The 12104-nt window shown below is 41.1% G+C and overlaps 1 protein-coding gene across 5 annotated transcripts in view; it reads left to right on the top strand.

Moving 5' to 3' along the window:
• Nucleotides 1–12104, top strand: part of ATRN (attractin) — a 160957-nt gene that overhangs the window by 33902 nt on the left and 114951 nt on the right. For all 5 annotated transcript variants that reach the window (XM_043602787.1, XM_043602788.1, XM_043602789.1 and 2 more), the window contains exons 2-3: nt 2594–2677; nt 6430–6543. In XM_043602787.1, coding sequence (XP_043458722.1) covers nt 2594–2677; nt 6430–6543 — 198 coding nt within the window. The remainder of the gene's footprint in view (nt 1–2593; nt 2678–6429; nt 6544–12104) is intronic.

Genomic DNA, 12104 nt, shown 5'->3' on the forward strand with positions numbered 1-12104 from the left:
GTCCACACATACATATACAATAAACCAGTAACCAGTGGGAAGTTTATTTGTCCATAAACTGGGAGTGGTCTCTGTGGTTGGTTGATGCTGCGTTCATGGACCTTTGCATTCCTTTGGTTGGTCATCCTTGGTATTGGCTTCCTGTTCAGCCTTGTAGCATAATGGCTGCATTACTGAGATTTGTGTTTGGGGCACAAATTGGTTATAACAGTGTGAGAGGAAGGTGCAGAGAGCAGAATTGGGCAAAGGAAGAAGTTGAACTTCAGTGTAGGCCTGACAAAGGGGAGCTCAGAAGCAAGGACTGTCAGAGTTGTTTTTTGTTGGATTGCTCCAGACTTTCCACCCTTTGTGGTATGGACCACCCTGGGCAGGGTGTGACCTGGGGCAAGGCAGCTCCTGAAGGAACTGTAAGAGCCGTAAAAACTGTTGACCAGGCTGTTAGTCCTTCCTCAGAAGGGAGATTATGTGGCAAATCTCCCTGTCTACCACACTGTCTTTGTTAATGAAAAAATACTTCCTGGAAGGCCTCCATCAAGACTTCCCCTGACATTTAAGTATTTGATTATGTGCTGTGACAGAAACTAGTAATGACCCTTCGTCTCCTTTCTCCACTTCTCTAATGAAGGAAATCCTGATTTTTCACTGAATACATGGTCATTTGGAATAGTGGCTACATTTCTCAGCCTCCCTCTACATTTAGATATGTCACTAAGTTTTGGCTGATGGGATATAAGTTGAATTGTCTTGTTTGACTTAGAAGGAGGGAATGTGCACTTTGTTTTCCTCCTTCCTGCTGGGTAGAATGTGGGAATAAAAGCTGGAGTTTGAGCAGCCATCTTGGATTATGAGGTGGAAGCCACATGTTGAGGATGACAAAGCAACTAGATAGAAGAACATTAGGTCCCTCATGATTATGGGAATCCTTTTGTGTTCTCTGTATTTCTTACCTTTGGACTTTATTATCTTGGTTAAGCCATTACTATTTTTGTTTTTCTGCCAGTTGTGTTAGGTTTCTAATCAATTATTGTCAGGGGGCATAGGAAACCATGAGTGGCTCAGACTAATCTTTTTGGGTTAGAATGGATGTTGGGAGTAAGACATGGATGGAGATACCAGTATCCAGGTGAGTACAGCAGAGGGAGAGAAGGGCAAAAGTCCAAGAAGGATTTGAAGGTGATGATAATTGTGATGGACCATGGAATCTTAAGTGGGAAAGTCGAATGTGTGTGTGGTGGGTGATGAGCATGAAGAGTGATAGTGCAGTGGATTGGAGGTCCCCATGGGGATGATGACTCACTGGAAAGGGAGAACTAGGCTAAATGAACTTGAGAGAGAAGAGATGGTGGCCAGAATGTAGGATGCCTAAAATGCAGATTTTGGTGTTCATGCTTTTACAGGAAATGGCAGGACCCAGAGGAGTGGGTGACTAATATGGGTGGAAAAAAAGACTGTTAATGGTGAAGTTAAGAAATGGAAAAACTGGGTTCTGATTAGAACATCTTATATGTTGATGTAGTTGAATGAACTAGATGCTAATGTCAGTGGGCAAGAAGGAATAACTGGGATGTCAGTAGATAAGTCAGAATGTAAGGGAGTAAGACCCAGAGGAGAGCATCTGTTTCAGACAGGCTGACATTGGTGATGGAAGATGGACAAAAGATGATCTGGAAACAGCAGTGTGGAAGGAAATAGCATCCTTCTTAAATTTCGAAAGTTCTATATAGGAAAAGATACCAGACACAAAATATAAAGAAAAAAGTAAACTGAGAAAATGTATTTATAGTACATTTTACATGCAGATGGGAGCTCTTTAATATAAAAAGAGCTCCTAAACATTAATTTGAAAAAGACAACTTGGTAGCAAAGTGGGCAAAGAATATGGAATTTTAATTCAGAGAGGAGGAAATACAAATGACCAAAACATATGAGAAGACACTTAAGCATCAAGGTATGTACCAGCCAAAACATTAATGAGATATCAGTATATGCCTATCATATAGTCAAGACCTAAAAATATCAAACTTCAGACTTGGCACGAGTGTGGGAAGACAGGTGCTGACGGTCACTGCTCGTGGGACGTGGTGGATTGCCTTCAGAAGTGGCAGCCAAATGGCTGTGATGGGTCCGTTGTGTATTGTGGCTTGATGTGCTTGCCTGTCACAGTTCTGCTTTCCACGGTGTTATTGTATTAAATACCCTTTAGTCGTAACTATAACTGTGTGATCTTTTTAAAAACCAGCTCATATTTATAAGTAAGTTCTTGTGGCCATTTTCATGGTAGCCATTTTCAAAGTATGATTTTCCTATCTCAGCTAGAAAGATTTAGATACGCTTTTTTTTTTCAATTCCTGTTGGTTTTAATGTATTTGTACCCCCCTTTCTTAAGTTTATGGAAATTATTTTTTTCATCTAGATTAGTATAATCTGACTATAACTACCCAGTCATTTTCTTCTGGTTATAGTGTGCATTAATGTACTTACTATGCTTAACTTGCATTATTTGAGAATTAAGAAAGATTAGTATGTGAAACTTGGTTGGACTTACATTTTTGTTTTTTGTTTTCTGTTTGTTTGTTTGTTTTCTGCATTACAGACTAACTGGATCTTCTGGGTTTGTAACAGATGGACCTGGAAATTATAAATATAAAACAAAATGTACATGGCTCATTGAAGGACAGTAAGTAGTAATGGCTGGTTTAAATTTTTTTTTTTTTTTTAGAGCTCAGTGTGGTTTTTTTTACAAGTAAAATTAACAACCTGTAGCATAGAGTACTTAAAATATTTTTTATTTGATAACTTTTCATTTGACAAGTGAATATGATTTTATTAACCTTCATTGTGAATTTGAAAACAATTTTTGTTTTCAGTTTTTGTTTTGTGTTGATTTAAAGCTGTGAATGAATTGTACACACCAGACGTTTGTATATTTTCAGTTATCATACTTAGAACTGTTGAATATTTTAAATGATTTATACCATTAGAAAATTATAATATTATATCATTTTTCTAAGTACTTATTTTTATTGTGGGCAGGAAAAGAAAAATAGCTTCTTCTCTGGGCCTCCTGTGCCCCTCCAGCTCTTGCCGCCTTCTCTCCATGGCACATCTTTAAAGCAGTGTTTCTCAAACTTTTTGGTCTCAGGACCCCTTTATACTCTTAAATTTTGAAAATTCCAAATAACTCTTGTTTGTGTGGGTTATATCTGTGTTTATTATATTATATATAAAAACTAAGGAAATTCCTTATTAACTCATTTAAAAGCAGTAATAAACCTACTACATGTTAGCACAAAATGGCATATTTTTATGAAAAAGCAAACCCTATATTTAAAAAAACATCAGTGAGAAGAATGGTATCGTGTTACATTTTTGTCAAATCACTTCTCTGTCTGGCTCAGTAGAAGATAGGTGGATTATCATATTTTCTTCTGCATTCAGTTTGTTAGAATATGTTATTGTGGTTGAAGCATGTGAAGAAAATTAGGCTTTACTTGAATGTGTAGTAGGAAAAGGAAGGATATCTGAATAACATTTTTAAATAATTTTGGGTGGTCTTCTTTGACACTGCATCAAAGCTTGACAAGTGCTAATTTCTTAAACGTAAATTGCAGTGTGGAATCTAAAACATTATTAATGAACTTTTGGAATTTAAATTAAAATCTTTTGAGTTTTCTTATACTTTTGAATGGCTCTTTAAGCCTTGCATGGTTTTGTAACAGGCTATATGGGTTATTTAGAAAATAATGGTTCCCTGAACTATTCAGATCTTCCTAATTTTGATATATTTCATGATACAATATGAAAAAAATCACACTGGTTAATGTCACCATTTTTTTAAATTTTTATTTTTTTTAACGTTTATTTATTTTTGAGACAGAGAGAGACAGAGCATGAACGGGAGAGGGTCAGAGAGAGGGAGACACAGGATCTGAAACAGGCTCCAGGCTCTGAGCCGTCAGCCTAGAGCCCGACGCGGGGCTCGAACTCACGGACCGTGAGATCGTGACCTGAGCTGCAGTTGGACGCTTAACCGACTGAGCCACCCAGGCGCCCCGGTTAATGTCACCATTTAATCTCATCAGAAAATTTTAAGCATTGGGAAGTTTTATCTGGGTGGCAGAGACAGATTTTCCAAAACTAATTATTGCTTTGAAAGCCTGTATTTTATCTTTGGCAACAAATACTGCCAGTTGTTTTCTTTGAAGTGACAGACCTGCTTTGTTCATTTTTAAGGAAGTATCTACCAGATATCCAAGTCTGAGTAACCATAGTTTGTCAGTTGTCCTTTCAAGTAAAAATGATAAGTAGTGTTCGAGAAAAAAGCGATAGGTTCAGCTCAGCACTCAAACAATTGCAAAAGCGATTTTCCTGGAGCCCGCAGTACTTTGTTAGACAGCAGAAGTGCTTTATGCACACTTCCCAGCCTGTCAGGCAGAATATTCAAAAGATGTGTATTCGTGAGCCACAGTTTAATAAAATTAGCAGTTTTTACCACTTCATAAAGATACTCTTAAATGAAACTCCTTTTTCCTTGTGAACGTGTAGTATTAAAGAGTAACAGCGATTACTGGTACGGTTTGGTGCCTCTGCCCTGCTCTGTTCTCAGGTACCGGCAGTTTCACCCACCACTGCTCTTGCACCATCAGTAAATGCCAACGGGTCCCAAGGCCTCTGGCATTGTGAGGACCCCACTTTGAGAATGGCTGCTTTAAGGAGTTGTTTGCTCTTGCCCTTTCTGTCAGTTTATTTCTATCTGAGGTCTTTCTCCAGCATCCCTCCCAGTGTGCCCTTGGTGGTGGTTCCTCCCGAGCCTAAGCAAAAAAGTTTAACTCCTTCCTTTCTTATCTTCATATTCAGCCTGCCACTAAGTTCTGTCTGTTCTCCCTCTAGAGTGTCCTCCCAATTCATTTACGATCTCCCTTTCATCTTCATCTCTACAATTGTTGTAAGACCCCAGCCATCCTCTGTTTTCTGGGCCACGGTGGTAGCCTTGAAATTGGCCTCCCGGTTTTTGCCGTTGCCCCTTGCCCACCTCTCGCTTCTTGTCTCCTGTGGTGTCCTCTGTTTGCTCTGTTTCAGACACGCTGATTTTCTTCACGTTGCCTAGACACGTCAATCCCTTTCTCACTAAGACTTTAAGACTGTGCTCTTCCCTCTGCCTGAAACATTGTTCCCCAGCTTTTTTCACATGGCTTATCTCTTGTCATTCTCATCTCTTCCAAAGCTTTCTGGGGTAACTCCCTGCCACCTGTTGGACACATCACATTCCTTTCATTTCTTCATGGTAGTTATCATCAGCTGAGTTAACTTGCCTATGTACTTAATTGTTTGCTTAGAGATGTTAGGTAGACACGTGTGGGGTAGAGGGAAGGCCTAGACTGGAGACATATAATTAGACATCACCAGGGTATAAATGGTGCTGATTTTACCAAGAGATTTTTGAGTGGAGTGTTTGGGTGGAAGCCAGGTTTGAGAACAAAGTGGGTGAGTAGGATGTGAGGAAACAGAAAGCAAAGTCTTGTGTGGAGGTTCACTCTCTTCAGAGGAGAGGGAGGGGTAGGTTGGGTAATGGCTAGAAGGAGAGTTGAAATTTGAAGTTTTTATGTTTTGTTGTTTTTTTTGGTAAAATGTGTGAGACTTAAGGACATTTAAATATGGATGTGGGAAGTTCCAGATGAGAGGGAGATGTGAAATGTTTAAGAGATGGAAGGAGGAATAGACAGGTATATCTGTTTTGAAAAATGGGGAGTAGAGAGATTTTTGAGTGCTGAGCTTAAGGAGGTGAGACTGAGTGGTTTGAAATAGTAATTGGGAGTTAGTAGCAATTGTGGGGAAGGAGAGAGAGAATTAGTAGTAGGACTGACTGCTGGCAGAAGTAAAGTGCCAATTTGAAGTTGGTGAGCTGTGACCAGTCCTGGAACCAGCCTATCCAGTGTTGTGACTACCTCCAGCACAGCTTAGTTTTCTTTGCATTTAATTTGAATCAAAGGAGATCACTGGTTTCCTCTAGACCGGGGCTTTGCCAGGTAGCTCCATGAAAAGGCAGAAGGGTAGGCAAGTTTAGAGAATTGGCAATTGTGTGTGTGAAATGATGTAGTGTGAAATCTTAAGTTGAATAGGAAAGGAAGTGCAGAAATGAAACCGCTAACTGGTTGGTTCACAGGCTGTTAAAGAACAGCCACTGTATGGGCTGTAGGGCCTGAAGAGGCATAGACCTGTCCGCCTTGTTTACCGTTGCATGATTAGTGGTCTCGCACATAGTAAGTACAAAGAAAAGTAAATCTTTGACAGATAAAGGAATGTTGTTTATATACTATTAATTTCTTCTCTTCATGTAAATTTATCTTTAAAAATCTATGTCTATTTTCTTCTCAAATGTCTGGTAGTTATGCTGATTATTATAAATTACTCTTTTTTTGTTCTTTTCAGGCCAAATAGAATAATGAGACTTCGTTTTAATCATTTTGCTACAGAGTGTAGTTGGGATCATTTATACGTTTATGATGGAGACTCAATTTACGCACCACTAGTTGCTGCCTTTAGGTAAGCTCTGTCATATAAGTACTAGTTAATCATTATCTGATTTCTGAATTCACACTTACCTCCTAGATTGCAAACTTTTATTGCTCATCACTTTTATTATCACTTACTTACCACCTTTATTTCATGGCGAGAGTGCTAGTTCTGGAGTCCTCTGTCACTTGTGTGCTAGGCCTAACTTGGTTTCCTGTAGACACTAGGTAAGTTTCTGGGCAGAGGACTTGACCTCTCATTTCGGTTTCCTGATGTATCAAATTGTGGTAGTACTATCAAGTTTACTTACTTCTTGTGGTGGTGGTGAAGTTTACATTTAAAAAATGTTTTGTGAGTAATATATTGGATATTGTTTTTGTGAAAAATTTAAATCAGGACCCACATTCACCTTGACCCTTGTGTTCCTCATTGCATAGGCCTTCAGGAGTTATTTGTTGAATCCAGATATAGTTTGTGTGTGTGTGTGTGTGCGTGTGTGTGTGTGTGTGTGTGTGTATTTATGTATATGCATTAATATGGGTGAAGGAAGCTTTTTGGAAAAATACACAGAAAATGAACAGTAGTTACCTGTGGAAAATGAGGAAAACACCAATTTTGTGTTGTGATTTTTTAAACAATTATATTCCTTATTAGGAAACGCTTAACACTAAATACATGGGGTATTCTGAATTGTTTCGGCATTTTATTTTTTATTAACTGTAAGTAGCTGTGTTGTTTATTATATTTTTGACTGCATGGGAATTCAAAACCGTTCTATTTTTCTTCCTTTTACTCAATAGACGATTTATGAACTATATTTTTCAAAACTGCACATCCCCTTAGAGAGCCATAGCTGTCAGTTTTTCATCTGCAGCTGACTTTCTGGATTTCTTTCTCTGACTTTAAAAAGAAATCAGTTCGACAAATATTTTTTGTATTCCTCACATGGGGCTGGTGTAGTTGATGTTTCCTGTCAGCGAGGAGGTAACAGAGAGTAAAGAGTACACAAGAAGCCAGAGAGCTCAGGAGATCAGGGGACTAATGTGCCCTTGTATTTCTCCATTCCCTTGGGCTTAGAATTCTCCCCAGCATGTCTTTGAACTGAGCACCGAGGTTATTTTCTGGGTTTCAAAGGTCCACTCTGGAGCCAAAGAGCAGAGTATATAGGCCATGCTAAGCAGTAAAATGTCATTGTCCAAGCGTTGGGTGCACTTATCTTTATGCCAGAGTTTGAAGCGTACCTTAGGTTATAGCAAGGCACCCCAAACTTCAACACAAGTAAGGAAACTGTCTCTGTTACGCTGTTATCATGATAGTACTTGGGGTTCACTTGACACTGAGTTCATGAGTCAGAATTCATGGAGTCCCTATTATGTGCCAGGCACTGTGCATCAGCTTGCCAGTAGCCCTTGGGGAGCATCAGCCAAGCAGGTGTGCATAACCCTGTGGCTCACCTGGATTGTGTGTCTGGTGAGCCGACACGTGAAGCAGCAACAGCAACAAAACAAGCAGGAGGCTGTAATTTTTCTAGTCAGTGACTTCTTTTTAAATTATTATTTATTTTTTATTTTATTTATTTAATTTGAGAGAGGGAGCATGAGCAGGGGGCAGGGGGAGAGAGAGAGAGAGGGAGAGAGAATCTTAAGCAGGCTCCATGCTTAGCATAGAGCTCAACACAGGGCTCGATCTCATGACCCTGGGGTCATGACCTAAGCCAAAACCCAGTCAGAGGCTCAACCGACTGAGCCAGCTGGGCATCCCTAAGTCGGTGACTTCTGAGAGAAGCCAAAGTATATGCACAGATTAATAGAAGGATTTTTATGTTTCTCTAAAAAAGCTGGTTAATTGATAATATACATTAATCCATTGGTTATTTTAAAATTTAAACTGACAACATAGTGTGAATTCTCTAAGATGTTAGTGAAAAAAATGTGTGTTTAAAAATCAAAATTTACCTGAAACACAAAACTCCTAAAAGCACCAATGTGCAGAACACCTTGAAAACAACTGTTGAAGCCATGAGGGTGCTGTCACAAGGTGGAGGCTGAGGGGTGCTGCTGGGCCAGGGGAGTTCTCGAGAGGGGAATGAAACCGGTGGTGATGTGCAGGCATCCCAGAGTGTTGAGAGCCTGCTGGCAGACAGCCCAGCTAATAAGAAAAGAACCACATGGGATTCAGAAACTGGGGACTGTTTATCCCAGTTCTGCCCCAGTCTCTGTATGAACCTGAACAGGTCATTTAAGTGCTCTTGTACTCGGCTTCTGCCCAAAGTGCTGGCGTCGTACCGTGTTTTCTCTGAGTATGTTGCAAACTACAAAGTTTAATTTGATTCTGAGCTGGTTGATCACATTTATCTTTTACATATGGAATTTCTGAATAAAATTTGTTTATCAGAACAAAATTTGGTCATCAAACAGAGTTCCATTAGCAGACAAATCTGAGAACCGCTGGACCAAGACTCTTGCAGCTGTACCACATCTTGATTTTGTGGTGTGTTCAGTTCAACAAATGTATAAACGTAGCACCTTTGTGGAGCAGCTCTTCTGCTGGGATCTGTTGGTAGGAGATGCAGAGGTAGTAGTGGTGATGGAACAGGGAGAGTAGTTTTCCTTTCTGAGAACATCCTTCAACAGAACATTATTCCTTTTAAAGTTTTTTGTGTGTATGTGTTAATTCTTTTTTGGTGGGGGAGTGACATTGATAAGGCAGTTGTTTAGACTGTGATGAAGGGCTGTTAGAGGAGCCATGTGATGGCGTCGTCAGACCATGGCGCAGAGAGTAGTCAAAGGCAGGCACCTCTCAGGGTCTCGGACCTTCCTTTACCAGGCGGAAGTACAGACTCTGCCTCACCCCACCACCGGGCTCTGACCCCTGACTTTAAAAATCTGGCTTACCTTCCAATCTCCCAGCCTTTGAAGAGCGTCTGGTCTTGCAAGGAGACCTAGGACTGCTAGTAAACTTGGGTAGTGTAGTTGGTGAAGTCAGGGTGTGCCCCAGGTGTGTTCACAGAGCCCATGTCTGCCTGGCACCGTGATAATGAATATCTTTGAATAGCAATTTTCAAAAATGGTTCTGAACAGTGGTACTCTGTGTTTAAAATAAAGGTTATATAGAACCCCAGGGCAGGCAGTTCTTGATTTGCTCAAGTTGAAAAACTGGCTGCAACCTAAGCTGTGCTTGTGTGTATTTATCTACCTGGGGGCAGGAGGTGGGGGGGGGTGGGAAGCAGCTCGGGGTGACAGTTGAATGGCATGCCTGCAGCATCACTTTCTCACCCACGCACTTTCCATTGCTTTGCATGCTGGGTTGAGGCTGCATTTGTATTCATTTACCCTGTAAAAGTTTATTTTTGTCATAAACCAGTTGTTTTATTTTCACACCGGGAGAAAGTAGCACATTCTAAAGCTGTCATAATGTCAGGTTTTCAAATATAAAGAAGCAAATGCCCGAGTCTCTCTGACAGTGGGGAAGCTGACCCCCTTTCTCCAGCATCATGGTCATCTAACATAGGTGGCCCTCGCACCCCTTCTGTGACTCTGTTCTTTCTCCCTCCACCCTTTCTACCGTTCGTCCTGCACACTTAAATGTCCCCACCATATAAATAATAGATATCGTTAGCCATCATTTACTGAATACCTATTAATGTGAGGCAGTCAGTGTTTAAGCACTTCATGTGCTGTAATAGTTTGATTCTTATTGTATCACTGCCGGGTGGATAGGATTTCTCTCCATGTGCACTTAGGACACTGAGGTTCCTAGATGTCTATGACATGCCCAGTGATGTGGAGTGAGAATTGGCATTCCCTCTGGTCCTAAAGCTCATGCTAGGATAAGAGTGCTGGGTTTTCCACATGTGACTAAAGCCCCGAGTCATCCTGGGCCAGTATTTCTTATGGGAAGATTGCTTTCAGCATATCTGTTTCTACATCGCCCTCTTATAATTACTTCCCCACTTAGCATTTCAAGGGATTCTGGTACATAAAACTGATGAAAGCAAATGTCACCTTTTCCAAGATGCCTTCCCTAACTGCCCTTTCTAAAGTAGCACCTTTTTTTCAGAATCTTTATTTTTGAGAGAGAGAGAGAAACAGAGAGAGGGAGACACAGAATCTGAAACAGGCTCCAGGCTCTGAGCTGTCAGCACAGAGCCTGATGCAGGGCTTGAACTCATGAACCATGATTTCATGACCTGAACCGAAGCCGGATGCTTAAATGACCCAGGTGCCCCCCCTCCCCTTTTAAGTTTATTTCTTTATCTTGACAGAGAGAGAGAGAGAGAGAGAGAGCGAGAGAGCGAGAGAGCGAGAGAGTGAGCCTGTGCATGCATGCGTGAGCAGGGAAGGGGCATAGAGAGAGGGAAATAGAAAATCCCATGCAGGCTCCACACTGCCAGCACAAAGCCCACTGTGGGGCTTGAACTCACGAGTCATGAGATCATGACCTGAGCCGAAACCAAGAGTTGGACGCTTAACCAGCTGAGCCACCCAGGTGCCCCCCCCCACCTTTTTTTTAAAAGAGAGAACAGAAGGGGCAGAGGGAGAGAGGGAGGATCTTAAGGAGGCTCCATGCCCAGAGTGGGCCTTGAAATCATGACCCTGGGATCATGACTTGAGCTGAAATCAAGAATTGGACACTGAACTGACTGAGCCACCCAGGTGCCCCAGTGTCTTTGTTCTTGCACTGTTTTTTTCTTTTTATAGCATTTATCTCTGCTTGGTGTTACATATACACGCCTGTGTGTGGGGGTGGGGGATATTTCTGGCCTTATTTGTTGTTTCTCTAATGTGAACTCCATGAGAGCAGAGGCTTCTTCACTGTTGTGTTCTGGTACATAGAACAGTGTCTCACATGCGGTATCAGTGAATATTTGTGAGTTGAATACACAATGCAGAATGCTTCACTGTTTTGTAAACCCTGGAGTACCTACACAGTCCTAGAGTTTGTAGAATTCAGTCTAGATATTCTTATTGAATGAAAATCCTGGCTCCTCTTCCTAATTTCCCGCTTCTCTATTCTTCCATTTCATTATTTTTATATGCACTTACCTAAATATGTGTAAATGTACACATATTCTAGGTCCATTGTTTTGCATCTTGTTTTTTTCCCTACTTATCAGAATGCCTTGATGAGTTCCTTGTTAGTTCTGCAGAACTACCGGTGTGGAATGATTGATGCACCTAACTCTCTGCAGATGAGCATTTAGGAGGTTTTCTTCTTCTCTAAAAAAATTTCTTGGGGGGGGTGCCTGGGTGGCTCAGTTGGTTGAGCATCCCGACTTCGGCTCAGGTCATGATCTTGCAGTCCGTGAGTTCCAGCCCTGCACCGGGCTCTGGGCTGACCACTCAGAGCCTGGAGCCTGTTTCTGATTCTGTGTCTCCCCCTCTCTCTGTCCTTCTCCTGCTCATGCTCTGTCTCTCTCACTCTCAAAAATGAATAAATGTTAAAAAAAATTAAAAAAAATTTTTTTTTGTATTTAGGTCATCACTATACTCCACGTAGGGCTTGAACACATGACCCTGAGATCCGGAGTCACATGCTGTATTGACCGAGCCAGCCAGGCACCCCTAGGTGGTTTCCAATGTATTGCCATT

Source organism: Prionailurus bengalensis, chromosome A3 (genome assembly GCF_016509475.1).
Source record: "Prionailurus bengalensis isolate Pbe53 chromosome A3, Fcat_Pben_1.1_paternal_pri, whole genome shotgun sequence".
NCBI classification, from domain to species: domain Eukaryota; kingdom Metazoa; phylum Chordata; class Mammalia; order Carnivora; family Felidae; genus Prionailurus; species Prionailurus bengalensis.